Consider the following 27,646-nt stretch of genomic DNA (forward strand, 5'->3'; position numbering starts at 1 on the left):
ACTGTTTCCTCCCACAATCCAAAGCTATGCAGGTTAGGCGGATTGACCATGGGAAACTGCCCATGAAGCTAAGGTACAGATCAGCCTTGCTGTGGTTGAAAAGCGTAGAAGTTCGAGGAGCTCCCTTCCTGCATAAAATTATAGTATCTGCAGTTCCTCTTCAAGAGTGGTGGGTAAGAAACTAAATGGGTAACTGTAGGTATAAGGTAGTATGTAAAGTTAATGTGCAGATCCAGCAAATGGAATATTGATTATCACAAGAAGAATGGATTATAAAAGTCGAGATGTCTGTAGCTGTACAGGGCCTTTGTGAGACCACATAGTCATACAGCATGGAAACAGACCCTTTGATCCAACCAGTCCATGCTGAACATAGTCCTAAACTAAACTAGTCCCACCTGCCTGCTCCTGGTCCACATCCCTCTAAACCATTCCTATTTATGTATTTCTCTAAATGTTTTTTTTAAATGTTGTAACTGTGCCTACATCCACCACTTCCTCAGGAAGTTCATTCCACACGCGAACCACCCTCTGTGTAAAAAGATAAGAATGCTTTTAAAAGCAGTTCAGAGCATGTTCACTTGTCTGATATCTGGGATGGGATGGGAATGGTTATTTTCTGAGGAGAAATTGTATAGACTGAGCCTGTGACCCTTGGAGTCTGGGAGAGGTGAATTTTATTGAGATGTATTAGATCCTTTGAGCACTAGACAGTGTGGATGCTGACGGGATGTTTCTCCTTGTTGAAAGAGTCGCGAAAAGGAGTAGTGCTTAAAAATAAAGAGTTTTCTATTTAAAATGGAGATGCAATGAATTGATTTCTCACAGTGTCCCGAATCATTGAAACTCCTCTTTCCCCTAATTGACAGAGGCATTGAGCATTCTTAAGGCTGAGGTAGATACACTCCAGACTGGGAATGAGTCAAAGGTTAGCAGGTAGATAGGAAAGTCCACAATCTGACCAGCCAATGTTTTATTAAATGGTGGAGCAGGCTTGAGGAACAGAATGGGCCACTTCTCCTCCTGATTCAATATGTACATATCGAATTGTCAAGTGTTAGCATTCCTTCCTGAGGACAGGGAGATGAGAATGGTGACATTGAGTGACTGGAGCAGATGATGTTGATACACTTGCGGTACGCTAAAGGGAGCAAAGAATTGAGGGATAAGGTGTCAGGAGGAAGTCACAGTTAGAATGGGAGCAGGTTTGTGAACAGAATAAAGTTGAGTTGACCATGCTGTAAATTACATGTAATTTAATCCTTTGAATTAAATCTTTAGATACGTTTTGTTTTTGGCTCCAAAACTATGGTCTAAAGAGAATGGGAATTTTTGACAGAAAATGAGCTTAGCTCTGTAACCATTGGATGATCAGGCTCTGATACTCACACAGGATTTACCTAAAGCTTAGTCATATTGTATGCAGTTTGGAAAATGTGATTGGCATTTTACATTCTCCGCTTTTGGTTTGTTAGCAACTGAAGAAAAATGTAGATGACCTACAAGCCAAACTGTCAGCAGCCAAAGGACAGTACAAAGCTGCTCTGAAGAACCTGGAGATGATCTCTGATGAGATTCATGAAAGAAGACGCTCCAATATGATGGGACCCAGGGGAAGAGGAGTCGGTGCTGAAGGGAATGAAAACTCTTTAGAAGATCTGTCCAGTTTAAAGACTGAACCTGATGAATTGTCCAGTGAGTATTCCTTGTATTTTTATCATTGCACTGAAATCTCTATATCTCTTCCCTCCTGCAAGCACAGCATTATGGGTTACCAAATGCAAATTTCTAACACCTTTTTAATTTTGGTGTGTCATCCTTTTTCCAATTATACATGTTAGTAGCAGACTGCAGTTTCCTTCCTTCCTTGTGACTGTATTGGTTCAAATGCACAGTGGACGAAACCAAATGCATACATTCTCCCTCAGCACTCCACCTCCCCCTCCAACACACCCCCACCCCATAAGCTATAGTATAAATGCTGCTCCCTTCACACTTCCCGTCAGCTCTGATGAAGAATCATCTGGACTCAACACTACCTTGCTCTCTCTCCATGGATACTGCCTGACCCTCTTTGTGGGCGGCACGGTGGTACAGTGGTTAGCACTGCTGCCTCACAGCGCCAGAGACCCGGGTTCAATTCCCGCCTCAGGCGATTGACTGTGTGGAGTTTGCATGTTCTCCCCGTGTCTGTGTGGGTTTCCTCCCACAGTCCAAAGATGTGCAGGTCAAGTGAATTGGCCATGCTAAATTGCCCGTAGTGTTAGGTAAGGGGTAAATGTAGGGGTATGGGTGGGTTGCGCTTCGGTGGGGCGGTGTGGACTTGTTGGGCCGAAGGGCCTGTTTCCACACTGTAAGTAATCTAATCTAATTTCAAGCACTTTTTGTTTCCAGCACAGACTCCAGCATCTGCAGTAATTTGTCCTAAAATACATACAAAGTTTACTCAACTTTTATTTGTCATGTTCTTTCTTCTAAAGATTAAAGAGTGGATTGTGTGCATTTTGTGGTTTCTTTAAGGCACTTTCTCAATGCTCTGCCGCATTTAGTCAATTTGGTTAATTATAGAACGACAAAGATTTTCGCAGCAAACCACACTGCGACCGACATACTAAATAGATCTGCAGGAGTAAAGGTAATACTGAGCTCCTTATTATTCTTCCTAATGAGCATTAGTAATCCCATCATTCTTGTGTAACAGTGCCGCGCTAAATCAAGATTCAGTTGAGGAGACACATGTAAAGGGAACTTTCGATTTGAAGCTAAGACATTCTGAAGCATTATTCATGGATCAGCACAAGCACTCCTACTGTTTTGTTCAAACCCTATTCCAGAGAAGAGCAGATCAGCCAGGCTGACACCGTCAATGCGGTTCTGAGGGAGGGTCACGCAGGCAGAGGTGCTGTCTCTTGGATGGAAAGGTTAACTAAGGCTCTTTCTCCAAAGGATAAACATAAAAGATCCTGTGATGCACCTTGAAGTGTTCTGTCTACAGTTATCCCTTGGCTAACATCTCTGAATCAGATTATCTGAAAGTTTAAGTTATTGCTGACTGTGGCATCTTGTTGTACATAAACTGACTGCCAACATTTCCCAGTAGCTGCAGTGAATATTGTTGAGCTTTGAAACATTTTGAGATGTCTGATGATGATCGAAGTTGCTATAGAGATAAGAATCTTTTACACCCCTGAGAAGAAAAATGCTAACACCTTTGACACAGCAGCAGTTTCAAAAATTAGCATTCTACTTTTTAAGCACCCAATGTTGAACTTTTCAGTATAGCTTCTCAAAGTTTATTTTAATTGTTTGCCTGACTATTGTACAGGTTCATGTTTTAATTATAAAGTGAAATGGGCAACCCCAGAGGACCCTGATATGCGGAGACCTTTATATATTGGTACACACAGAGGGACATTGGATTTACAAAGGGAAAGATGAGGCCAATGGAGCAAATGCTATTTATTTGCCATTTTAAGGGGCTGTCTAATAGATCCCATTAACAGCCCTCACCCCCTTCCCCAATCTGTCGTTGAAAAGAGATTTTTGGCATTTGTTTAATCCCACAAACGCTCCTGACATTAGTTGGACATTATTAAAGAATAATTGGTCATTATGCACAGGAAAAGAGATGTAAATAATGCCATGGTCATGAGTCACAGCATTTAAATGTCTCAGTGACTATCTGGTTAATACATCTGTAACAGTACAACTGATCCTGAATGTAGGTTTGCTCGCTGAATGGGAAGGTTTATTTTCAGATGTTTCGTCACCATACTAGATAACATCTTCAGTGACCCTCTGGATGAAGCACTGGTGGTGTAGCCAGCTTTCTATTTGTATGTTTGGGTTTCCTTGGAACACTACCAGTGCTTCATCCAGAGACTCAGCAGAAGTTACCTAGTATGGTGATGAGACATCTGAAAACGAACCTTCCAGTTCAGCAAGCAAACCCACATCCAGAATCTCAACCTGAACTACAAATCTTCTCAATACTTGTTAGCACTTGCTGTGGAAAATAAGTGTATTTATGTAGATTCTTTAATGTAGAAAATCATCCCATTGAGACCAATAGAATATACACTAAACCACAGGAAATATTATGAGGCGTGACTAATGGGATACAATGATTACTTCAAATTTGAAAGAAAAACAATGTTCCCTCAATTGTAACGTTCAGACTTGGAGGATCACTTATGACTTCATTCATGTGACTTCAGATAAATGTAGAGTATTGTGCCTTACTTTGAATTAGCTCTGTTGCACAAGCTTTCTAAACACAGCCTTACAAATCATCTTTATCCACGCTTTTGTTTCTCATTTGTCGAACCAAATAGCACTGACCATCATTCATTTGTAAATTGCAAGGCTCTTTTACACACCTTATAGAAAGTGCTTCAATAAAAACAAATTCTTAACATGTTATGTGTACGAAGCTATTCGCAGGAAAACAATGTACCGAGTCATCTGAAAGGGTAGTAAATTAATCTTTGTTTCTGACATAGAGCAGTGCCTTGTTTGTTCAGGCTCACTGGTTACATGCTTTCCTCTGAATCAGAAGATTGTGGGTTCAGGACTCTTTCTGAGACTTGAGCTCATCATTTGCTGACATTTTCAATGCAGTTTTGAGGGAGTGTTGCAATGTTGTCTTTCAGAAGAAGAAAGGCATCTGGGCCTTGCCAGCCATTTCAGATTGACCTCACAGATCTTAGCATTATCAAAGGACAATCAGGGTAGTTCTTCTCTCTGTTCTGAATGACATTCATCTCTCAACCAATACTACTTCGAAGGAGAACAGATCATAGCTGCCACCAACCAAAATGTTTGCAGTTCAGCATCTATGGAGGGAAACTGATTTAATGTTTTGGGTTGCTGATGACCTTTCAACACAACTGGTTCGCAAAAATCTCATGGACATTCTTCAGCCTGAAATGCTGATTGTTCAGAGCATATTTTTGAATAGGTGACTCACTGATACCGAAAATTAGTTCCATGTCCCACTTCAAAAAGTTTTGATTGGCCTCTTAAGGCAAGGAAGGCATTACTATTCCATTGGTCCCCATCTATATCTCCTGCACATTGAGGATTCAGTGTGACATATTCATCACTTAATATTCTACCAGCTTAATAAGAGTGAGATGTTGGTTCCAATACTGTACTAGAAGATGTATATTTACTGCATTGTCTTTAATGGCTAAATGAGAACTGGTAAGTTCAACAACTAAAGCAGTAGACAGAAAGTACTTTAACATGGTTTTAGATAAAATCAATTAGCAGGAATAAAGAGATCATGTTTGATATAAAATTCAACTCAATTATAAAGTTCTTTGTTCATGCTTAGTGAGTTTGTTGCACAAATTGGGAAGGAAAATATCATTAATTTTGCATGTGATTGAACTGATTTTTAAAATTCGGTGTATTGTTAAAGCGAATCAATTATTCCTTCTCCCAAAATAGAGCTCTGGTAAATTAAAGTTGAAGTTATTTTTATTTAAACATCATTCACAATTTATTTGTTGACGTTATTTCTTGAAGAACTGATAAATGTGATAAACTTCACCCCTGTGATGTTCTTTCAAAGCAGTCTCTGAATTAAGATTATGATCAGAAGAGATGATTAGTCAGCCTATTTTAAATGAACTGCAAGCATTGCAGCATTTGAGAACTCAGGGAATGTTTGCGAGACTGGTTTTAATGCAAAATATGTCATGGAAACTTTCTTAAAGCTTGAGACATTTGACAGGATCATTGTTACTATGTTACATCTGGAACTGCCACATATCTCAACATAATTTTGATGAATGTTGCCAGGCTTATCCTGGATTATGTAAGACATTCTGGCAACATGAATCAGAAATGTTGCACTATATGAGGCTTGTTGACTTGAGAAAGCTGTTTGCAAACTGCCTCAACTCCTTGTGGTTGTAGCCATTCTCCACTAAGTCTCCCCTTCTAGGGGAGACAGGGATCAGTTAGCTCAGTTGGCTGGGTGGCGGCAGGCTTGCAATGAAGACTGCCACTGATAGTGTGGGTTCAATTCCCACACTGGTTGTGGTTACCAAGAAAGATTGTCCCTCCCTGCCTAAAATGTACTGACCCTCAGGTTAGACTATCACCAGTTGCTTGAAAGAGCAGACTGGGTGGCAGCTTTGTCTCACGATTATAAAGTGAGATATATCAGTTGATTTATTTCTGTTTTTGGTCCTTTCAGTTTCTCCTTTCTATTGATCAATGAATCATTCACAAAAGAATTCTCCAAAGGAAGTAGGCTCAAGTTCTCAACTCTTCAAAATTATGTTCAGGAACTATTGCTAGTTGAAGGAGCTTCTGCTCCAACTTTGTGTGAGGATGAATACTGTGTGGAGAGCATGGTTCAGATGATGATAACCTCATGCTTTAAGCGTCCTGGAGGTCCTATATAAAGAGGGTAGGAAAGATGTAATTCCTTTAGTAGAGAAGTCAATAATCTGTGGCGTAGATTTAAAGCAATTTGTAGAAGGAGTAGTGAGGAGATAAAAAATTGTTGCAGATTTTCAGATAAGGATCTGGAACTCACTGGTGAGAGAAGCAGCAGAGACAGAAACCCTCATTAAAATTCAGAAAATTAGGATACTATACGGCTACAGGCCAAAACTGGAAAGCAGTTGAGCATAGAAAGCTTTTCTCCATCGTTACTGATGCAGTGGGCCAAATGTCCTGTCTTTAGTGTAAATTTCTGTGCTTCTAATCTGTTGCTGCATATGAGCACTATTTGAATGGATTTCCATTCTCAGGGTATTCCCAGTTGCCATTTGAAATTATTAACATACTGCAAACAGAAGCATTGATGTAGACATCAGATTTCTTTATGCATTGGGCATTTGCTGATATTGGAGGCAATATTGTGGATTTAGATTAGGAATCCCTCTTTAATTTTTTTAGATAGATTAAGTTGTCTAACCCAATACGGGTGAATGCAGCTTGGTGGTGGATTTCTTCTGAATTCCAGTTGATCACTGTTTGACATCTCCTTCTCATTTGCAGTGACATCAGAAATATTTGAAGATGATAACTGTGGCAGCCCTGTCTCTGAAGATTCAGAGAGCCAGTCAGAGTCCAGTTTGAGCTCTTGTCCAACCAGTCCCTTGGATCCCACCACTCCTTTCCCTCCAGTAAACCGTCCTCCCAGCTTGGAACTGTCGAGTCCTGTGTCTGATTGTGGCATGGGTTCGCCCATTCTGGGACCTCGCAGTGAATGCAGTGGAGCCTCATCTCCTGAATGTGATACTGAAAAAGGTCAGTAATGTTTCAGGGTAACTGCAGAAGGAAAATATTTTGATGCAGGTGAGATTTAGTGAGCTGCTCTTTCAAACCAAAAGCTCTCTTATTAAATGTGAGAAGGAAGGTCTTTTCCCTCTGGTTGGGGAGTTTAATCTTAAGGTGAGAGGAGAAAGATTTAAAAGGGATCTGAGGAGCAACCTTTTCACTCAAAGGTTGATCCATATGTGGAATTAACTACCAGAGGAAGTTGTAGGTACAGGTACAGTTACAACATTTGAATAATTTTGGACAGGTACATGAATAGGAAGGATTTATAGGGATATGGGCCAAGTGGGACTAGTTTAGTTCAGGAAACTTGGCCCAATCGATCCATGCCGACTGAAGGGTCTGTTTCCATGCTGTACGACTAAGACAGCCAGTTTACAGGAGGAGACTCTGCAGTTAATTTCTGTGCTTCTGCTGTCAGTGTGAATGCAGTGGAATGAAAATTTTCTTATCGCAGATTCCACCCTAATTTGCAGTACCAGGGTCATGTGCATGCTAGGGGGTGGGTTTGTTGCCTCTTGAAGAGGTCCTCTGTCCCAAGGCACTCAAAATAAATCATTCATTCCACACCTTACATTCAATGGAACAAGCAGGTCTCTTGAAGAAGATACCAGCTCCTTGTTGAAGTTCAGGCTGCTGAAATGACTTTGCAGAACTCATGCTTCCAAGTGCAAGTCCTGTAGAAGCCTACCAAGAACTTCAAAAAGAACTTGGTGGAGGGCAGAAAACAATCTTTGATAATATTGTAATTTTAAGGATTGGGGCACATGGGCCAAAATCCATGCAATTTCGACCCAAAGCTCAGGAGCTCCAGGAAGCGCAAGGTCAGTATGTCAATATGCAGAAACCAAGAAAAATGCATTTTGGAGTACCAAATTTACAGTTATTTGCTATGTTCCAGAGAGAGGTGTGTGTGTATGTAGGAAATGTGTTGCTTTTTCATCCAGGAAATTGATAATGTGATTGTAGGCCATATGATGCTCACGTAAGTTGCAGTAAGTAATCAACATTTATCAGTTTCGATTTTGTTGTTGGGCAGGGGACAGAGCTGAAGGTGTTGAAAATGAGAACAAATTGATGAACCAACAGCCTATTGATGAAACAACGCTGGAGATCAGAGTAACTCAAATTTCAATCAAGTGCACAGAGCCAAAGGAGAAGAGGATTTCAAACCTCGAAGTCTGTGGAATGGCTCAGTCACCGACCTGTTAAATAGCGTGAAGCGACATCCTAAATGTGCCAGGAAACGTAGTGTCACAGATGTACTTACTCAAACTGTCTTGGCCTCTTAATAGCTGTCTAACTACTGCACTGAAAGGTTTCTTTAAAGAGTGGCTGATGTTTATAATTGGAAAAAGAAAACTACAGTAGTAGTTCTGAGTTGAAAATTAATAGCATATCTGCAAAGTATGTAGTTAGCAGTCTGATTTCAGACTGGAGGCAAAGTAGCAGTATCCACTTTTGTGCTGTTGAAACTGGATGTGAAGTAAGAATCTTGTCTGCTTTGTTCCCCAGCTGATGACCTGCTTGTATGAGGCAGAGGTGGAGCTCAGACCAGCAGAAAGCCCTGCTTTGTTCCACTTGTACAGTGTGCTGCATTTGTCTGCACCACTTCATTGTGTTCCTCTTCATGTTGACGCCAGCCCTATCCTTGTCAGGATACGCTTGCTGCATTGAAGATTAGATCTCAGTTTGTGACAGTCTTAGTTGTCGTGTCCTGTTCAAAACTGACCTTCAGGACTTTTCCGTGTTTGTTATTCAGAAGGACTTGCCCAAGAAAAGGAAACTGCCATCAGTGTTTCACTTCCTGCACTGTTGTGTTTATTAATAGTGAAACAACACAGTTGGAAAGAGGAGCTAGGCTGACAAGGTGGAATTCTATAATTTTTTTCATAGCGTTTTGACTACGCTGAAGGAAACTGTAGGGAGTTGGCCAATCTTTGGTCGTGGAATGGAATGTGGCAGAATTTTCACTGATTGTCATGTTTAGTTCCTTTTATAGCCAACCTTTCATGCCAATCCAAAGAAAGTTATTGACTTTTATTCTACTGGTAAGCTAAATGTTTTGCTCAAGTGATTAATCTCTTTCAGATCATGCACCTTCACTTAATTAAACTGTATTAACTGGATGTATAGCAATACATGTATTGACCTGTTTTGCTGCTGTCCATTATCTTGTTGCCTGACCAGGTGAGCAACATCCTGAACTGTAGTAATAATGGAATCCAGATCATAAGTTTTTGTATCTTAACACAACAAACATCTAACCCAGTTTGCCAAGCCTGGTTCTCATCTGAGAGGTGTACAAACAAGTGGCAAAGCTGCATGCCTTATGTTTTAAGCAATATCAGTCATAAATGTTGTAGTCTTTAGACATTGTTTTCAGTGTTACATTTTGTACAATTTTGTTTCAGTATTGTAATATTAAGAGCTGTCTATGATGCATTTAACTTTTTATAGACTCTTATTAACCTGGCTTGTATGATTGATTATGAATACATATGAACATTATGGATACATATACAGCTCACCACACTCACTTTCTATACCTTGTATGTATAAAAACGTGAAAGAGTAGTACTGATCACTCTCAAATATTAACGAAATATTGAGATGCTTGAAATACTCAGCATCTGGAGAGAGAAAGAAAAACAAATGTCAATGATGTCAGGTCATTGATCTAAGACATTTTTTTTCTCAAATACTGCTTGTGTTTTTACACCATTAAAATAAACTGTTATTAGGAATATAAAGAACATTTAGCTTAAGCACCAAAAATAAACATCTTCCCCTCGGAGAAAAGTGGTAAAATCCTCTAAGATTTTAGGATGCAAAAATTTGGGCTTAATTGTTAAAGGAGCCAGATTTAGATTTTTGAAAAGCACTTCCTTCAGTATTTATCTTATTTGGTTGGACCAAAGACTGTTCTATTTCTAGCTTCTATAAGATATAGTATAGTCACAGTTCAGTCTTTCTTCCTATTCTTTAAATTCAGTTAAAGGTAAAGAAAGTTATTGATTTTTATTCTACTGGTAAGCGAAATGTTTTGCTCAAGTGATTAATCTCTTTCAGATCATGCACCTTCACTTAATTAAACTGTATTAACTGGATGTATAGCAATACAATAGTGATTTATTATAGATATGATTGTTTACCACAGAATTATTTAAGAGGGAGACTTTAAGCAGCTGTAGAGGTAGCACTCTTTTCAGTCAAAAGATTGTGTTCAACTTCCATACTGTAGATTTGAGATCTGTCAACATGTCCAATAGGTATGTCAGACAGCAGTTATTCAGTATCAAATACAAAATACAACAACTGTGCCTACTCTTTCAGATAAACACAAGTGGAGAAATTTTCTCCAGAGCCCTGGTCAATATTTATCCCTCAATCAAAATCACAAATAAGCAGATGAATCTGCGTTTAAGCACAATCACAATTGTGGAATTTTGCTGTGTGAAAATTGGCTATATTTCCTATATTAAAACATTACCTGTGCTTCGTGATTTGAAAGATGACTTCTTTTCCTTTTGGGAGAACAATAAGCTACTATGGTATGTCCAGATAAGAGTTTGTAGTTGAACTGTGGAAATAACTAGGGACACGTCCAAAGCATAAGGCAAATTTGACTAACCTGGCCAAATAAAACTTGAACAAAATAAACTCTGCACAACAGAACATGAATAACAGAAGCTGATTTTTATTCATAATTCAAGGTGCTAAATAAGACTTGAATAGAGGAGTTCCTAAGTTTCCAGTCATGAAGTAAAAGTAATTTAATATCTTCTCTTATGAAAACTCAATTTCCCACAACCAATGTGTGGATGCATAACCTGAATTTTTATACATGCTAAATACCAAAAGATAAAAAATATAATCTGTAATAGAAATACATACAGCTGAATTCAGAATCACCAAACCAGTATCCCTCTTTTATAAAAAAAATGGTTTGTACGATTACAAATATTGACTGGTCTTTACAATATACATTGCACATGTCCCTAAGCTGCAGAGCAGTACAGTAAACATCAACAGCTGCTTTTCAGGTAGGTTAAGAAATCAGTTTCCACATTTGCATCATCATTTAAAGAGCTGGCAACGCAGTTTTCAACTGAGTACTTAAAATCTATTCTGATTACCCCCAAGATTGCAATCAGTTAAACAGCTGCAAATTAAATCGCAAAAGACTCCCAATTGTAGTCTACAGTAAAAATATGTACATTTATGTCTATAAAACATCATTCCTTCATTCTTTTCCCCCCAAAATGTATGAGACTTGAGCTAACTTTGCTTAACGTGTGAATTACATTGCAAGTACAGGAGCCTTTCCCAACGATAACTACCTCCTTTCGACTCTCTCAAAGAAATTCTATATAAATACATTCCATTAGTGCCTGAGAAGATGTCACTTTTTAAAAAAAACATTTCCTTAATAGGCATGTGCATGATTCGAGAGTAAAAGTGCTCATTATAGATCTTCATTTCATTGTAACTGTGTAATCTTGAGTGGGATGATACTATGGAAGTCTAAGAAGAAAGGACCTTCCTGAGCAGGCAAGAAGGTTGTGGGGATGATATTGTAAACTCCTGGAGGGACTCGCTCAACTTCCAAGTAACAGAATCCACATCTGCAGGAAGAAATACACACGTTCACTGTCAAATTAGTGCATCTGAAATCTAATACATCAGGTGGTCAGTGAGGATTATGAGAGCAAAGATGAGATGATCATCTGCTGGGAAGAGACGGAGGAAATGTGGTGGGGCGAGTGACAGACATAGAACTGCCAGGAAGGCAAAACCCAATGGAAAGATCCAATGGTGACCTATTTAAACGTAACAGGGTTGGGAAGACTGAAAGGTGACTGACATGATAGGATAGTGGCTACCCCAGGTAAAAACAGGAGAAGCTGAAGGACTGAAAACTGATTATCACTCCAAGAAATAAAAGAGACATGGATTTATATAGCACCTTTCCACAGCATTCCAATGCACTTTACAGATAATGAAATCATATTGTACTACTATTGTAATGCAGAAACCATGGCAGCTACCAGTTCTACATGTGAATCTTTGCTACATGAAATGAGACATTAATCAGTTAACACTTCTGTGGAATGTTGATAAAGATTGCCAAGCATACCAAGAAGAACTATGCTCTTAAAATAGTGCAATTGGATGTTTTAAGACCACCTGAGAAAGCAGCCCAGGACAGCCTGACTGACACTGAAGCCACTCCCTCAACTTTGCAGCAGGAGTGCAACGGTGGAGAATGGGCTCAAATCTCTGGAGTGGAGGTGAAGCCACAACCTTGTAGCAAATTCTCCAACTAAGCTGACACTCCACAACAAAGAAGGTAGGAAAGTTATGAAGATGACATCGGGAGCCTACAAAAATACCTACATAGGTTAAATGAGTGGGTAAAGGACTGGTAAATGAAGTACAATGGGAGAAACTATTTCGGCAGAAGGAGTGAAAGTGCACATTATCTAAACAGTGAGAAGTTACAGAGCTGTGATGCAGAGGGATCTGAGTGTTGTAGTGTGTGAATCACAAAGTTAGTATACAGGTACAGCAGGAATCATGAAAGCTAACAATTTTTTTGAGAGGGAACTTGCAAATACATGCTGACTATGCTGCAATATGACAGGACAATGGTGAGAAGACATCTAGAATACCATGTATAGTATTAATCACCATACTTACAGGAGTAATGTGTTGGAAGCAGATCAAGGAAGGCTTACTGGACTAATATCTGGAATTAGAGTCAAAAAGAGTGTAGTGCTGGAAAAGCACAGTAGGTCAGGCAGCATCCAAGGAGCAGGAGATTCGACGTTTTGGGCATAAGCCCATCAGGAATGATGAATACTCCTGGTGAGGGGCTTATGCCCAAAACGCCAATTCTCCTGCTCCTCGGATGCTGCCTGACCTGCTGTGCTTTTCAAGCGTCACACTCTCGACTCTGATCTCCAGCATCTGCAGTCCACGCTTTCTACTAATATCTGAAATTAGTGGGTTGCCTTAAGAGGCAAGTCTCCACATGTCTGTCCTATGGAGTTTACAGAGGCAGAGGTGGCTTAATTAAAACATAAGATCCTAAGGGATCTTGAGCAGGTAGTTGTCAAAAGGACACCTCTTTTTGTGGGAGAATCGAGAACTATAGTTTAAAAACAAGGGGTCTCCCATTTGAGTGAGAGATAAGGAAACATTTTCTCTCTGAGGATTCAGTGTCTTGGGAATTCCTCAAAAGGTTGTGGATGCAGAATCCTTAAGTATTTATGTGGCATTGTCGATAGGCTCTCGATTACCAAGAGGATAAAAAATTAGTTGGGATATGTGGGAATGTAGAGTTTGAGGTTATTGAACAGCAGAGTAGGCTTGGAGGGCTGAGTGGCTGACTCTTGATCCTTGTACAATAACAAAATACAAATAGGTGGAAAGGGGTCTTGAGTTGCATTAGCAATGTCCTTGCCTCTGGGCCAGGAGGCTCTGGTTCAAGCTCCTCTTGTTCCAGAGGTGTGCAAAACCATCACTTAACAGGATGATTAGAAGAAAATACCAACAAATATGTGGCAAAACAAATATAAGTGAACATGTTCCCCACACATCAAAAACCAGCTTAACAGTTAAAAATGACTGAAAGCAGATACTTTATACGCGGCTGCGAAACAGGAGGAGGACAAATGTTACACCCGATGAGTGAAGTCATGCCTCAGATTAGACTAAAGTGAATACGAAGTTGGAGACAGCACAGTGAAAAGAGGGAAAATCTACAAGGAGTACAACAAAGTGGTTGGAGATTATAATTTCAGAGACTGATTACATGCTACTGTTGCACAGCCTGGTGCTGGAGGAGCAAATAGGGAGCCTGGAGGGAACTGGGGCTGAAGCAGAGGATACATAGCTGAACACATGAGCTCAGTGAAGCCTGTAGTTCTTTGCAAGGATGGATGGGTGTCGGTAACAGGCAAGGTGGGACAACCGAAAGCAGCTGCCCCGAGAATTAAAAAATAAAAACAGAAATTGCTGGAGAAACTCAGGTTTGACAGCATTTGTGAGGACAAACAGAGTTAACCTTTTGAGACTTCAGAACTAACCTCATTTTATTCCCAAATATTTCAGGAACCAGCAACATCTAAAGTAAGAGCAGATACTAAACATTTTACTATTCTACAAAGACAATGAGAACAAATTCCATCGACAGGGAACCACACAAGTGAACAGAAGTACCTGTAATCCCCACTAGGTTTTTTATGGAATTCAGTGTCTCCCACCATTGAGACAGTCACCATTTCAAATCCAACACTGTACTGCCTGTGAAGAGATGGAAAGTGGGTTAAATGACAAAACATTCAAGCTCATAATCGTTTCTAATTTCATTTGGTTGGTATGGCAATGCATGATTAGAATGTATACCTAGCTCACACCAAATTCTACTCACTCAACACCCCTGTGCTCACTGAATTACATCGACACCTGGTCAGCAACACCTTAAATTATACAAGCTTCATCCTTCTGTTCTAAATACCCATTGCTTCATTCCTTACTATCACTGTAAACTTCCCAGCTCCTACAAAATTCTTCAAGAACTCGGTTTCCCCCCAGTCTTGACTTTTTGTGTATCTATCGCTCTTTTAAAATCCCACTATGTTCTTTAATTATGAGAGAGTGGTGCTGGAAAAGCACACCAGGTCAGGCAGCATCTGAGAAGCAGGAAACATCTATGTTTTGGGTAAAAGCACTTCATCAGGAATGTGTCTTTAGTTAGTTCAGTCCCAAGCTCTGTAATCCTGTTCTTAAACCCCCTCGTCTCCTCTTTTAAAATGCTCCTTACATCTTGAAAATAGAGGCACTGTCATTTTGACAGACTTAATGACAGCAGAAGGACAACAGTCTGAAGGAAACAATCACACATAAAACTGTGTTTTCCATGTTCTGAAGTATTAAGGTTTATTAAGTGCAATCAGGATATATTTTGAAACAAAAGCATGAGAAAATGCTTCATTGTAGGAAGTTTGATTTTGAAAAGCAGCAGGGATACTGAGGTAGTCTCCAAATTTACATTTGCATAACAAATTATTACAAAGACTGAACAGAATGAGAATCTTTTCTCTGGAAAAGAGAACGTTTATAACAACTTAATAGTGATCCTTCTAATGACAAGAAGGGGTTTGATAAGGTATACAGATGATGATTTCACTTGTAGATAGAATCTAAAACAAGGCATCACAAATAAATGATAGTTAGTGACTTTCTGTCTTGCCAATAAATGAAAGTTATCAATAAATTCAGTAAAGTATTCTGGAGAAACATTTGAGTGCAAAGATTGGCCAGAATGTGAAATGTATTACCACACGAGGTGGTTAAGATCAGTAATATAGTCACATTTAAGACAAAGCTTGATAAACACACGGGAGAAAGGAACTGAATTACATAAACTAGAATGGGAAAAGGGTTATGTGGAGCATAAACAATGGCATAGATCCATTCTATAACAGCCACTTTCTGAGCTGTAATTTCAATATAGTATATATTACAATGTTTATTATTTGCAACTTTTAAAATAAAAGTAATTGCTTAAATTTTTTATTATTTCATCAAAATGGAGCAGCTCCTACTGTAATCAAACATAAACAAAGAAACTAAACACAATTTTAAGCCAAGATTATTTTTATTCTTTACTGACCTTGGCCCACGTAGTTCAATCAGCAACGGCCCAATTTTTTCCACACCGATTTGGTACACTGGATTCTTCTTGTAACTATCTCTGTAATTTCCACATCCTCCTGCACTCGGACCTTTCCACTGACCATTTACCTGGCACAAGCATGCACATGGAAAAACATTAATGCTCAAACTTTCAGAAGTGGCATTTCAACGAAGTATTTGCAACTCTTGCAGACATCATTAAAAACAATAACAAATTCAAAAAAACCCTTCACTCCTGGTTGTTCTGCTGGATCAAGAACTTGCATTTTGAAACTGCAGTACTAGGTATACAGACAGAAACATCACCTGGAATTATTTTTAGCAGCAGTCAACCATTTCTATGAGCAGAATAAAATAATTTGGAAATGCACAGAACCTTGCATCAAGAATTAAGTAACTTGTCTCTTCTCAAATGTCCTAATCGTACTCACCCATCCTTTTCTTATATCTACCGACTTTCCTCCACATCATCCACCTGTACAATCTATGAACGCTGACAGAGGAGTTGTGCTTGAAGCAAAAAGCTAATTAAAGCGCCTTAGTTTTTCAAGAAATTTATCCTGTACTTTGTTCTGCATATTACATCTATGATCTTTTGTTCTACCGGAAGAAAGCTGCTATCTATTTAGGTTCTCCCAAAATTTCACAATTTTAAACATCTCTATTAGACATCCAAAACACGTACTGCTACAGAATGAAACCAATCTCTTAATAACTAGCTACAATATTCAATTTTCTGTGACTGAAGTGATACTTGATAGATTAAAGATGACTTTTGCTAGTTATAAAGAATAGAATTCCTGATATGTTTGTTGTGCTTTAAAGATACTTGGGATATACAAAATAGATTTGAAGAAAGAAGTTTGAAGAAAATATTTACTTTATGAAATTTGGTGGCAACTAGACAGTACAATGAATTCCCCTGTATTGTTATTTCCAAGTGCAATGGGTACTTTCCACTGCAATAGTTAAAAAAAATGCAATCAGGCTAGCAAACTTCGCCATAGCACATTAAGGCTCAATATGCTGTAGGGAGCAAGATGGCTTACTAGGAAAGTAATACACTACCTTTTACACAGGCTTAATGAGAATACCTATGTTTGAAGAAAGCATCACACCAGAAATATCAATTTGGTTTCCTTTCCTAGATGTTACTGAACTGCTAATATTCTAAGGTGGAGTTAGGAAGAGTTGGAAAATTCTCTCAAAGCTGCACAGGTCCAGTGGGCAGACTGGCCTCTTTTTATGCTGCAAGATTCTGTGATGTGGAATCCAAGTATCTTTATAGAAACATTCTTCTTTCAGTTAGGGAAAACACTGCCTTCGCTTCCAAGAATCAAGAACTATTCTGACTGGCTTCTCTGAATGGAGGTTATTCATCAACTCTGAAGGAATGGTCATCTAATGGAATAAGGCAGCCGATGGGAAAACAGTCTCAGTCTAAGGAACTCATTGAAACTCTCAGCTTTTCCTTGAACTAATAGGATCTTCGTGTGCACAAGAAATGGAGAGAGAGGTGGATCAGGTTAAAGACTTAGTTAGACTGACAGCTCTTATTGCCATGCCGTAGCTTTCCTTTCGTAGACTAGAAATCTATTGCGGATCAACTTTTTTTAAACACCTCTCTTACATCACTAGGAACTTCAATAGTATTTGAAAAAATGTTAGCTGTACTGATAATTGCAGAAGCCAGTATATATCTACATTCATTTTTTACTTTGACATTTGATTGCCAGAAACACTCACCCTCTTGTAATGTGTATATGGAAATGGGATCTTTGAAAATGAATACTTGCACATGGAGTATACCTGTTAAAAGAGAAAAAAAAAATCTGATACATAAACATATTTTCTGTCTTTCGTGTAAAATTCAGCAAGTTTTGTTCGTAGATCAGCATTGAGGAAAACAAAGTTACCACACAGTTAAATGAGATAATACCACATATATGACATGTGAATCATAATTTAGGAGGAAACCAGTTAACAGCATTTTTCCACTGTTAGTCATATTTTAAAAGAAAACCCTTTCATTTGCCAGTTTGCTTCTTCTACTCTCTGAAAAGCACTGATCCCTTTGTACGGTCGAGTCGTCTAACACTTGTGATAGCAGAGTCCTAACAATAAGTAGGAGTGGCCAATCCAATCTATTCCTCAAACAACCCATTCACTCATGGTTTCCCTTCCATTACACCTGTAAAACAGGAATTGTTGATTGGCTGTTGTTCCAAACTACAACTGCTGTACCCTGACACTGACACTTACAACGGGGTTGAATGAGTTTCTACTCATTCAAAAGGTTGTGGATTCAGGTGCCACTTCCAGGCAGACACTTCATTGGAGGAGAGCTGCTGTCTTTCAGATGAGACATTTAACCAATGCCCTGTCTGACAGTATTAAATATGCAGGTCCTTTTAAGGCTAAAACACAAGTTATTTTAATCAATGTGTTTGGACAAGTGATGACACACCTTCGCACAGGTGGGAACTGAACGTGGATCTTTCGGCTCAGAGGCAAGAACACTATCACTGTGCTACAACAGCTGTAGATATTTTCTAATCAGCTTGTTCAGAGATGGTTACGATGACACACCTCTTTTGCAGGTGGGACTTGAATCCAGGACTCCTGGTTCAGGGGTAGGGGCACGACACTGTGACACAGGTGGATGTCGCAGTTCTCCGAATTGAGGAAAAGCAGGACAGCCTTCTCTTTTGTCCTGGGAAATATTCTCTCAACCAAATTCACTAAAACAGATTATCTGGTTATCATCACATGGTGTTTGCTATTTAGATGCAGCGACTGTCACTTTACCAACAATGATTACACCTCAGTACACAGCGGGTTGCAAAATCCTTTGGGATGGTTTGAGATAGTGAATGGTACTAAACATATGCAAGTATTCTTTTCTTGGTTTCTAGAATACTGCCTGCTCTTTCCAATCATAGGTATTTCTCTCATCATTTCCTGACCATATACCATCCATTGGCTTCCATTCATATTCCTCTGCTGCTGACTCAACTCACTCATCAGGGCCCATTAATGGGCCAGTTAAATGGTTGGGGTTAAAATACAAACTTGCCAGCCAGGTAGGTAGGAATAAATTGCGTTGTTTAATATATTGTATCTTTCAGGGACTCTGGAAAACAAACTTCACAACACAAATTGCTTTGAAGTACATTGACCAAGATGGAAACCAATCTGGACAGGGTATCAAACTGAACTGAAATAATAGTTTTAACATTCAGTTTGTAACAGTAGTGAGAAAGAAAATGTGTGCAATATTTACATACCCTCAGCGTGTAATGGATGGTGTTCTGCTTCTCATATTGAGACACCACTAAAGTAAATGTGTTTGTCCCTGGTGTTGTCAACTTGATCTTTGTTAGATAATGAGGACTGTTTATTCGAATTCCATCAATGAAAGGTGGAGGATCACCTGCAATTGAATGTGACATTTAAAAAATAATTTTCTCAAACTGAAGTAAAAATTCAGCGCATGCAACCCAAGAATCAATCTGAGATTATCTGATATCTGGCTGCAAATATAGTTTAATTTTAAATTAGTTACAACATTGTCCCAATCTTCATTTTAAAACCAGTATTGAGAAAGCAACAGTCATACGGTACACATGCCAAGCTTGCAATAAATGACAATCTGCCTCTAAAATTAAGACACCATTAACAGAAATATGCATCTTTGGCATGGTCACCTTCAAAAAGATTTTGGAAGATAGAATGAAAAACAACAAAGTTGATGTGCAACCAGGACAATAGGTGAAAATAAGGAGGCAGACTTTTGCAGTCTATTTGTAAGCTCAGGACCTTAAAGCATTGTAATACAAATTTATTTCAATGACTAATTTATAGACAAAGTTTCTCACACACTGGCATTTTGTCCAAACATGCACTTGTCCTGTTAATTTTGGAATTCTGGCATTGCTGTCAGGGAGTTCTGAGCCACTATTAATCATTTATTGTTTTTTCTGGCTCTGTGAGGGCAGCTTTACTTTGATTTTTAACATGAACAGCACAATGTTGAGAAAAGAAATTGACCGCAAACATTATAAATTAAGCTGCCCTGCACCAAAATTGATTTAGTGCAAAATCTTCTGACGTTAACCCATCCAAAAGCATTGCTGAATTACAGATTTGTATGCATGACCTGACCACGTGCAGCAAATAAATTTCTTAAGTGAGTTAAAATCTACCAATTTTACTAAATTCTAAATTAACCAGAAGTAAAACAAGGTGCAGGCAGCACTCTGGAAACAACAACTATGAGCATTTTAATGATATCTGAATTACTTGTTAGATAACATGGTAAAGTGACATAATGCAGTGGAGATTTTTGGGTCATTTCCCACCCTCCATTTCCTAGTCATTGATTTCATTTCTCTTCCTGCTTATTATCTCAGACAGATGATTGGCTGCTGTTTCGGAGCAATCTGCATATCCTCTCCAAAAATGATTACTTCTACCGCCACAGCAGCTTCTGTCTCCAACCTGGTTTTCGTATCATCAGTAGACTTAGGTATTCCAGTGCTCTCCTAACTGGTTACCTACCTTATATTCTCTATAGACTTGACCGCATCCAAAACTTTGCTGCACAAGTTCCATTTACCCATAACCTCTGTTTGTTGAAACACACTGGCTCCTGAACCACAGTGCTGCCATTTCAAAATTCTAACTCCCATTTATAATCCCATTTATCCCTGCAACTTCCTCCAGTTTTACGTTTAGATCAATATGCTTTCCTGCAATTCCAGTCTCGTGTATTCCCGTTGCTCTGCTAATGGCAGTCATGCTTTCAGCTGATTAGGTGTCACGTTTCAGAACTTCCTCCCCACGGCAATTTGCCTTTTTATCCTCCTTTACACATTCTTTAAAGTCTACTTCTTTGATCAAGATTTTCATCATCTGTCCTATTATCTTCTTTGGCTTCTGTCAAACATAATTTAGTAACGCTCCTATGAAATACCTTTAACATTGGGAAATCTCTCAAAAAATTACATAAGTGCAGGTTGTTACAGGAAAAATGTAGAATATGATTATCTGGCTGTTGTGGAACCTAGATTTGCATGTGAAATGTATCTACAAAAACGATGCAACTTTAAGTCTATAAGACAAAGAAGGAGAAGCAGGCCATTCAGTCCACTGTATCTGCTCCATCATTCAATGACGGCTGATCTTATAATCATCAGCGCCACCTTCCTGCTTCTTCCCCATAATCCTTCATTCCGTTATAGATCAAAACTGTCCATTCCAGCCTTGAATATACTTAACTATCCTGCCTCTACAGCCCTCCATTTCTACTCCCAGATCTCAATCAAATTGCTAATCAAAATGGGAGTTAAAAAATGCATTAGTTGAACCACAATCATTGAAGTTATTTAAAAGTTCTAATTCACGTATCCATAGAATGAAAATGCCATTCTAACCTCAAATTTGCTTAAGGCTTTTTCATTTTGTGTTCATGTCTTACATTCCACATTCCAAGTGAAAGTTAAAACAAACCTTCATGCTTTATCATCCATCTTTCTTAGTTTTCCTTGTTCAGCATGAGCTGCACTGCTCCACTTACTTCTGCACAAATCATTTGGACAGTTCGCTTTGATGAACCTTAATTTTTCTTTTGTTTTGGCTTTCAACTACTTTTGTGTTCCTGATTCTTGGACTTGTGACATTACTCTGTCAGGATTGATGACCTTGAACACGCAATAACATGGGTTCTAAACAACCACTATTCTTGAGTTTGATGCAATTGTTCCACTTTAAATCTTCCCAGAGCTTCTCTAAAGTCTTACTAATTCTGACATTTTCATAAATATCCGACTTACTTGGATAGTAAACCTTCTTTCCTCCAGTCTGGTAAACTACCAACGTTATGAATTCTCTATTGTGGGCAAAGTCATCCTGGAATGAGAATATAAATTTAACAGTTAGGTTTGAACATGAATAAATCACACACAATTCTTGTAAATGTCGCAACATTAAGAAGTGGTACATGGGCCTTTTTCGAAGAGCTATCAACTTAGTCTCATGTCCCTACCCTTTTCTGCACTTCTAAAGAAATTCAATACAAGTTCACTTGACTTTTAAAAGCTATAATCAATTCTGCCTCCATCATTCCTTATAAAGCATTTCATGATCCCAAATACTATTTGAGTCAATCCTGCCCCAGCACTCAATATGATCGTGATTGATCATTAAACTTAGTACTTTTGCCCCATACCCGTTGATTGCTTTAGCCCTAAGATAAAACCTAACTTGTCCTCAAAAACATTCTATATTTTGGCCTAACAGTGTTGCGGCAGAGAATTGATCAGGCTCACCACTCTCTGGGTGAAGAAATGTTCCCTCATCTCAGCACTAAAATGGCCTACCCTGTATCCCTAGACTGAGATTTCTGGTTATGATTCCCCAGCCCCCCACACCAAGTCATCAGGAACATCCTGTGTTTATCTGGTCTAGTCTTATTAGAATTTTATAGGAACTATGGAGATCCCCTTCATTCTTCTGAACTGCAGTGAATATAGTCCTAAATGATCCAGTCTCCCTTCAGGCACCTGTTCCGCCATCCCAAAAATCAGTCTGGCAAACCTTGTTGCACTCCCTCCATAGCCAGAACATTTTTCCTCCGATAATGAGTCCAAATATACACACAATATCCAGGTGTCATCTCACCAATGTCCTGTAGAATTGCAAAAATACATCCCTCCGTTATTTGTTCGAATGGTCTGAAATCTATTCCTTCACGTTACTGCGCAGTGGAAACAATTCTTCAATAAGCTCATCGATTATTTTTAAAAATTGTGAATACTGTCTCCCTGCAATCGGATATTGTGAAACTTGAAAAGGTGCAGAAAAGATTTACAAGGATATTGCCAAGGTTGAAGGGTTTGAGCTATAGGGTGAGGCTCAATAGACTCCAGAGCATCGGAGGCTGAGGGGTGACCTTTCAGAGGTTTATAAAGTCGTGAGGGGCATAGATAGGATGAACAACAAAGGACTTTTCCCTACTTTAAGGGAGTCCAAAACCAGAGGGCGTAGGTTTAAGGTGAGAAGGGAAAGCTTTAAAAGGGACCGAAGAGGCCACTTTTTCACAGAGGGTGGTGCATGTATGGAATGAGCTGCCAGAGAAAGTGGTGGCGGCTGGTACAACTACGATATTTAGAAGGCATCTGGATGGGTATATGAATAGAAAGGGTTTAGAGGGATATAGGCCAAATGCTGGCAAATGGGACTAGATTAATTTAGGATATGAGGTGGACCAAAGGGTCTGTTTCCATGCTGTACACCTCTATGACTCTGTAAGAGATATCTCTATCTAAACTTTGAATATCTCTCTAAGAGATATCTCTGCAACCTTCTGTTCAGTTGAAAAGAGAACCAATTTCTCCAGTCTGTTCTCATAGCCTGAGGCACCTTTCCTGTACCTTCTCCATTTCCTCAACATGTTTATATTTATAGAAAATGTAGAATCAGGGAAAAAAGATCATACAAAGATCAAATTTACAGCAAAGAAAGCACCTATTTGGCTCATTTTGATGTGCTGGTTATCCAGTTTATCCCAACATCCAGTACGTTATCTGTGGCCATGGAGATTAACTCACCTCATTGTATAACCAAAATCAATAGAAAGAGGATTTCTGTTTTCACCACCCTTTCAAGCAGTGAGTAACATATCTTAAACTTTCAGAAAAACATTCTCAACTTCTGCGTAATCATTCTACCATTTGATTCTCCAATCGGTTCTGCTTCCTTAATTACCCTCGCTTTAGATATTAATAAACCATCTTTGAGTAATCCTCAATTTTGCTTGCCAACGTACATTGATAGGCTTTCTTTCCTTAATCTTCTTGTGAATCAGAAAGAGACATGAACAGATGGAAACACAGAGATGCACAGAGGAGAGAGAGAGGGCGAAAGAGAGAGCGAGAGAGGGCAAGAGAGAGGGCGAAAGAGAGAGCGAGAGAGGGCGAAAGAGAGAGCGAGAGAGAAACAGAACGAGAGAATGAGAAAAAGAGCCAGAGAAGGGGAGTGTGAGGGAGGGAACGAGGTTGGGTGGGAGTGAAGTGAGAAAGAAAGAAAGAAAGAAAAAAAGAGAGAGAGAGAGAATGAATAAATCTTTGGGTCTGCAAGTCCCGTGGGACCATGGAAGTTCACCCTCCTTCCTTAGCTTATACTGCAGCCACCCACTATCTTCATATTGCCACAGTAGGTAGGGGGATGGTCGATGTACCATTCTGGAGTCAAGCTTGTGGCTGTAATGCCTGTCTCTTCCCTTTACAACTGAATTCTCTATTATTGCTTTCCTTAACCACTTCCTCTTCTGACCTCCATCTGTGGGACAAAGTTTTCAACGGAAACGAAAAAAAAAAGAAAGACTAACTCATTTCTTCAATACTTATTACGGAATGTACTGTTAAGGAGTTGCATCTGCAGTCAAATTTATAATTCTTATTTTTCAAATTCTACATAAGATTACAGCTACCAAATTTATTCGATTTTACTTATTTGTGTTATTCATTCATGGAAGTGTGTTGGCTAAGACAGCACTTATTGCCCATCCCTAATTGCCAATAAAGCAATAGAGAGTCAATCACATTGCTGTGTGTTTGGAGTCACAAGTAGGCTAGAATGGATCAGCAGATTCGTGAAATAGATGGCTATTTTTTACAACAATTGATAGTGGCTACATGTTGTCAGCAGACCATGTTTTTAGTTTTTATTGAATTCAAGTTTCACCACCTACCACAGAGGGGATTCAAACTCACGTTTCTGGAACACTGGCTTGCTAGACCAGTGACGTTACCACTATACCACCACCTCCCCTGCCATGTGCTGCTGTTAAGCTTGTTAGTCGATGTGTAAGTGTGGTATAGACTGACTTTGGTCTCTTCAGTTCTTCCAATGGCTCCAGGAGGTCTCCTGCCACAATATCTCAGAGCTTACCATAAAGAAAATTAATGCACAGCTCCTAATGTCTTTGTACCAAATGTCTGGAACACAAGCTGCCATAGGATTCTGCTATCTTTCACAAAAGGATTGTTTCTCCTGCACAGCCATGCCTGTAAAACAGCTTTGCTGCCTCAGTCCACTCTTGGGAAAAACCACATTTCAAAAAGGTGCGCTTGATAATAACTGGGGAAATGTCAGTGTTATTTATGGCACTCAAACTTTTGAACATAAAAGCAAAATTCCTTAACATCAGATGAATGGTCAATAGAGACAAAACATTTTGCATGCTAAAGAATTCAACATAACTATCTCCTCTCCGAAAATATTTTGGGAAGTTTGCAAGCGTTTTCTGAGAGGATGCTGAGGCGATTTACCAGAGGGGCTTCAGGGATAAGGGAGTTTAACTGCAAGGTTAATGTTGGAGAAGCTGGCGCTGTTTGCCTTGCAACATGAGGGGACGTTAGATTGAGGTGTACATGATTATGACAAGTTTAGATAAGTTAGTTAACAGAAGTTTCTCTCATTAGCTGATGAAACAAGAACAAGGGAACACAAATTTAAAGTTTTGAGGTAATAAATGCTGGAGGAGGGGGTGGGGTAAATGAGGAAGAATGTTTAACACAGTGAGCAACAATGACTCAGTGTGGAGCTTGAAGGTAATTTTTTTTGAGTGGCAGAGCAGACCTAAGATGTCAAATGTCAAAATGTGTTGCTGGAAAAGCACAGCAGGTCAGGCAGCATCCAAGGAACAGGAGAAACGTGGATTCTGCCTTGGATGCTGCCTGACCTGCTGCGCTTTTCCAACAACACATTTTCAGCTCTGATCTCCAGCATCTGTAGTCCTCACTTTCTCCTCTAAGATGTCAAATGGTCTACTTCTGTTCTTAGTTTGTTTGCAACTCCCTGCCAATAATAGTACAGGAAGCAGGGATGATGACTGAGTTCAAAAGTAAACTGAATGGGCACTTGTGGAACCTAAACTTGCAGGGCTACGTGAACAGATTAAGTGGATGGCATTAAAAAGAGGTAACAGGAGTTCATGAATTAATGGCCCCCCCCTTCTCTGCTGAAATGACTGCCTTGTACAGTGGTAGTGCTAGAGTAGATGGGATGGATCCAGAACAGAAGCAACAGACAAAACTGGTCACACACGGGACACGGAGGGCCATCAACACAGCAGCATCATATTCCATCACAACCTGCAACCTTATAGCCCAGCTCTAACAGAACTGTCCAACCAGGAGATCAATCCTGGCTGAATGAAGAACATAGAAAAACAGCAGTAAAGCATAGCCAAAAAATAAAGTGGCATCAACTCAGTGAAGCTACAACACAGCTTTGTTTATAGCATGATAAACGCTGAAAGAAGCATGCTACACAAAATTATAACCCTAAAATCAAATGATCAGATCAAAGCTTTGCAGTTTTGTCACATCCAGTCATGAAAACTGGATAATACTAGTGCAAAAGGCTACATAAACATCCCATCCTCAACAATGGGGAGGTCCAGCACATCTGTGAAAAATACAACACTGAAGCATTATAACCTTAAACCAGAAGTCGATGATCTGTCTCAGCCTCCTTAATGTCCCTGTCTTCACAAAAACTACTCTCTAGTTAATTCAATTAATTCCTCATTATATTGTGAAATGTTTTGTGCAAGCTATATAGCAAAGGTTATCAGGCCCTGCAACTCCAGCTACAGTGGCATCTTAAGCCTCAGAATTAGCTACGATCTTCACCAGGTTGTCCCAACAGAGCTACAATACTGCCATCTACTGAGCAAAGTGAAAAATGGCTGAGTTTTGTTGTCCTTAGCAGATCAAATCCAGTTCTGTTCATTACTGTCCCATAGGCTAAACTTAATTATCAACTAAGTGATGACGCGGTTGTAATATCCCTACCCCTGGATCAGAAGGCCCGGGTTCAAGTCCCACCGACTGCAGAGGTGTGTAATAACATCTCTGAACAGCTAGATTAAAAAATAGGCTTTTTTTTAAAAAAGAAAAAGCTTGCTCAGCAATAGCCTGCCCAGCAATATCTGCTAGGTTCCACAAAGACCTCATTTCAGATCTCAAAAGATCCACTGAGTAAACTCGGACACAGTAGAAATTCAAATGGAGTTGTGTATCATTGCCCTTAGCTGTAAGCCAGCATTTGATGGAATATGGCATCAAGTGAAATCAATGGGAAGTCAGGATGAAAGCTCTCCTATGGTTATAGACATATACAGGACAAAGGAATTTAGCTGTAATTGCTGAAGGCTCAATCATCTTTGCCCCAGGTTACTGCAGGATTTCCTCAAGGCAGTATCATAGACCCAACCATTTTCACCTGCTTCAAAAGGTTAGGTAAATTGGTCATGCTGAGTTGCACATAGATTTCAGGGATGTGCAGGTTAGGTACACTAATCAGGGGAACTGTAGAATAATATGGTAGGGGAATGGGTCTGGATGGGTTCAGTGGTTCGGTGTGGACTTGCTGGGCCAAAACTGCCTATTTCCACACTGTAGGGATGCTGTTCCGTTTTAAACATGGACTATTCTTCAGTAAGTGGGTCAGAACTGGAGATGCCCATTAATAATTGTACAACATTCAGATTGATCTGCAATTTTTTTGGATAAAGCAGTTCAAGCCTACATTCAGTAAGACCTGAATAATCTTCAGGTTTGGGCTGAAA

The 27,646-nt window shown here is 39.4% G+C and overlaps 2 protein-coding genes across 2 annotated transcripts in view; one reads left to right on the top strand and one right to left on the bottom strand.

The window, feature by feature from the left end:
- The window catches only part of LOC140464955 (SH3 domain-binding protein 5-like), a 73,362-nt gene extending 63,593 nt beyond the window's left edge, over positions 1-9,769 (top strand). The window contains exons 7-9 of the mRNA XM_072560625.1: positions 1,476-1,695; positions 7,021-7,272; positions 8,342-9,769. Of these exons, the coding sequence (XP_072416726.1) occupies positions 1,476-1,695; positions 7,021-7,272; positions 8,342-8,514 (645 nt within the window). The 3' untranslated portion in view covers positions 8,515-9,769. The remainder of the gene's footprint in view (positions 1-1,475; positions 1,696-7,020; positions 7,273-8,341) is intronic.
- Positions 9,770-10,982: 1,213 nt separating this feature from the next.
- capn7 (calpain 7) overlaps positions 10,983-27,646 on the bottom strand; it is a 52,309-nt gene continuing 35,645 nt past the window's right edge. The window contains exons 16-21 of the mRNA XM_072560614.1: positions 21,843-21,918; positions 19,296-19,441; positions 17,755-17,817; positions 15,986-16,116; positions 14,530-14,613; positions 10,983-11,930 (exon numbers count right to left, since the gene is read on the bottom strand). Of these exons, the coding sequence (XP_072416715.1) occupies positions 11,786-11,930; positions 14,530-14,613; positions 15,986-16,116; positions 17,755-17,817; positions 19,296-19,441; positions 21,843-21,918 (645 nt within the window). The 3' untranslated portion in view covers positions 10,983-11,785. The remainder of the gene's footprint in view (positions 11,931-14,529; positions 14,614-15,985; positions 16,117-17,754; positions 17,818-19,295; positions 19,442-21,842; positions 21,919-27,646) is intronic.

This window comes from Chiloscyllium punctatum, chromosome 41, assembly GCF_047496795.1.
Source record: "Chiloscyllium punctatum isolate Juve2018m chromosome 41, sChiPun1.3, whole genome shotgun sequence".
NCBI classification, from domain to species: Eukaryota; Metazoa; Chordata; class Chondrichthyes; order Orectolobiformes; family Hemiscylliidae; genus Chiloscyllium; species Chiloscyllium punctatum.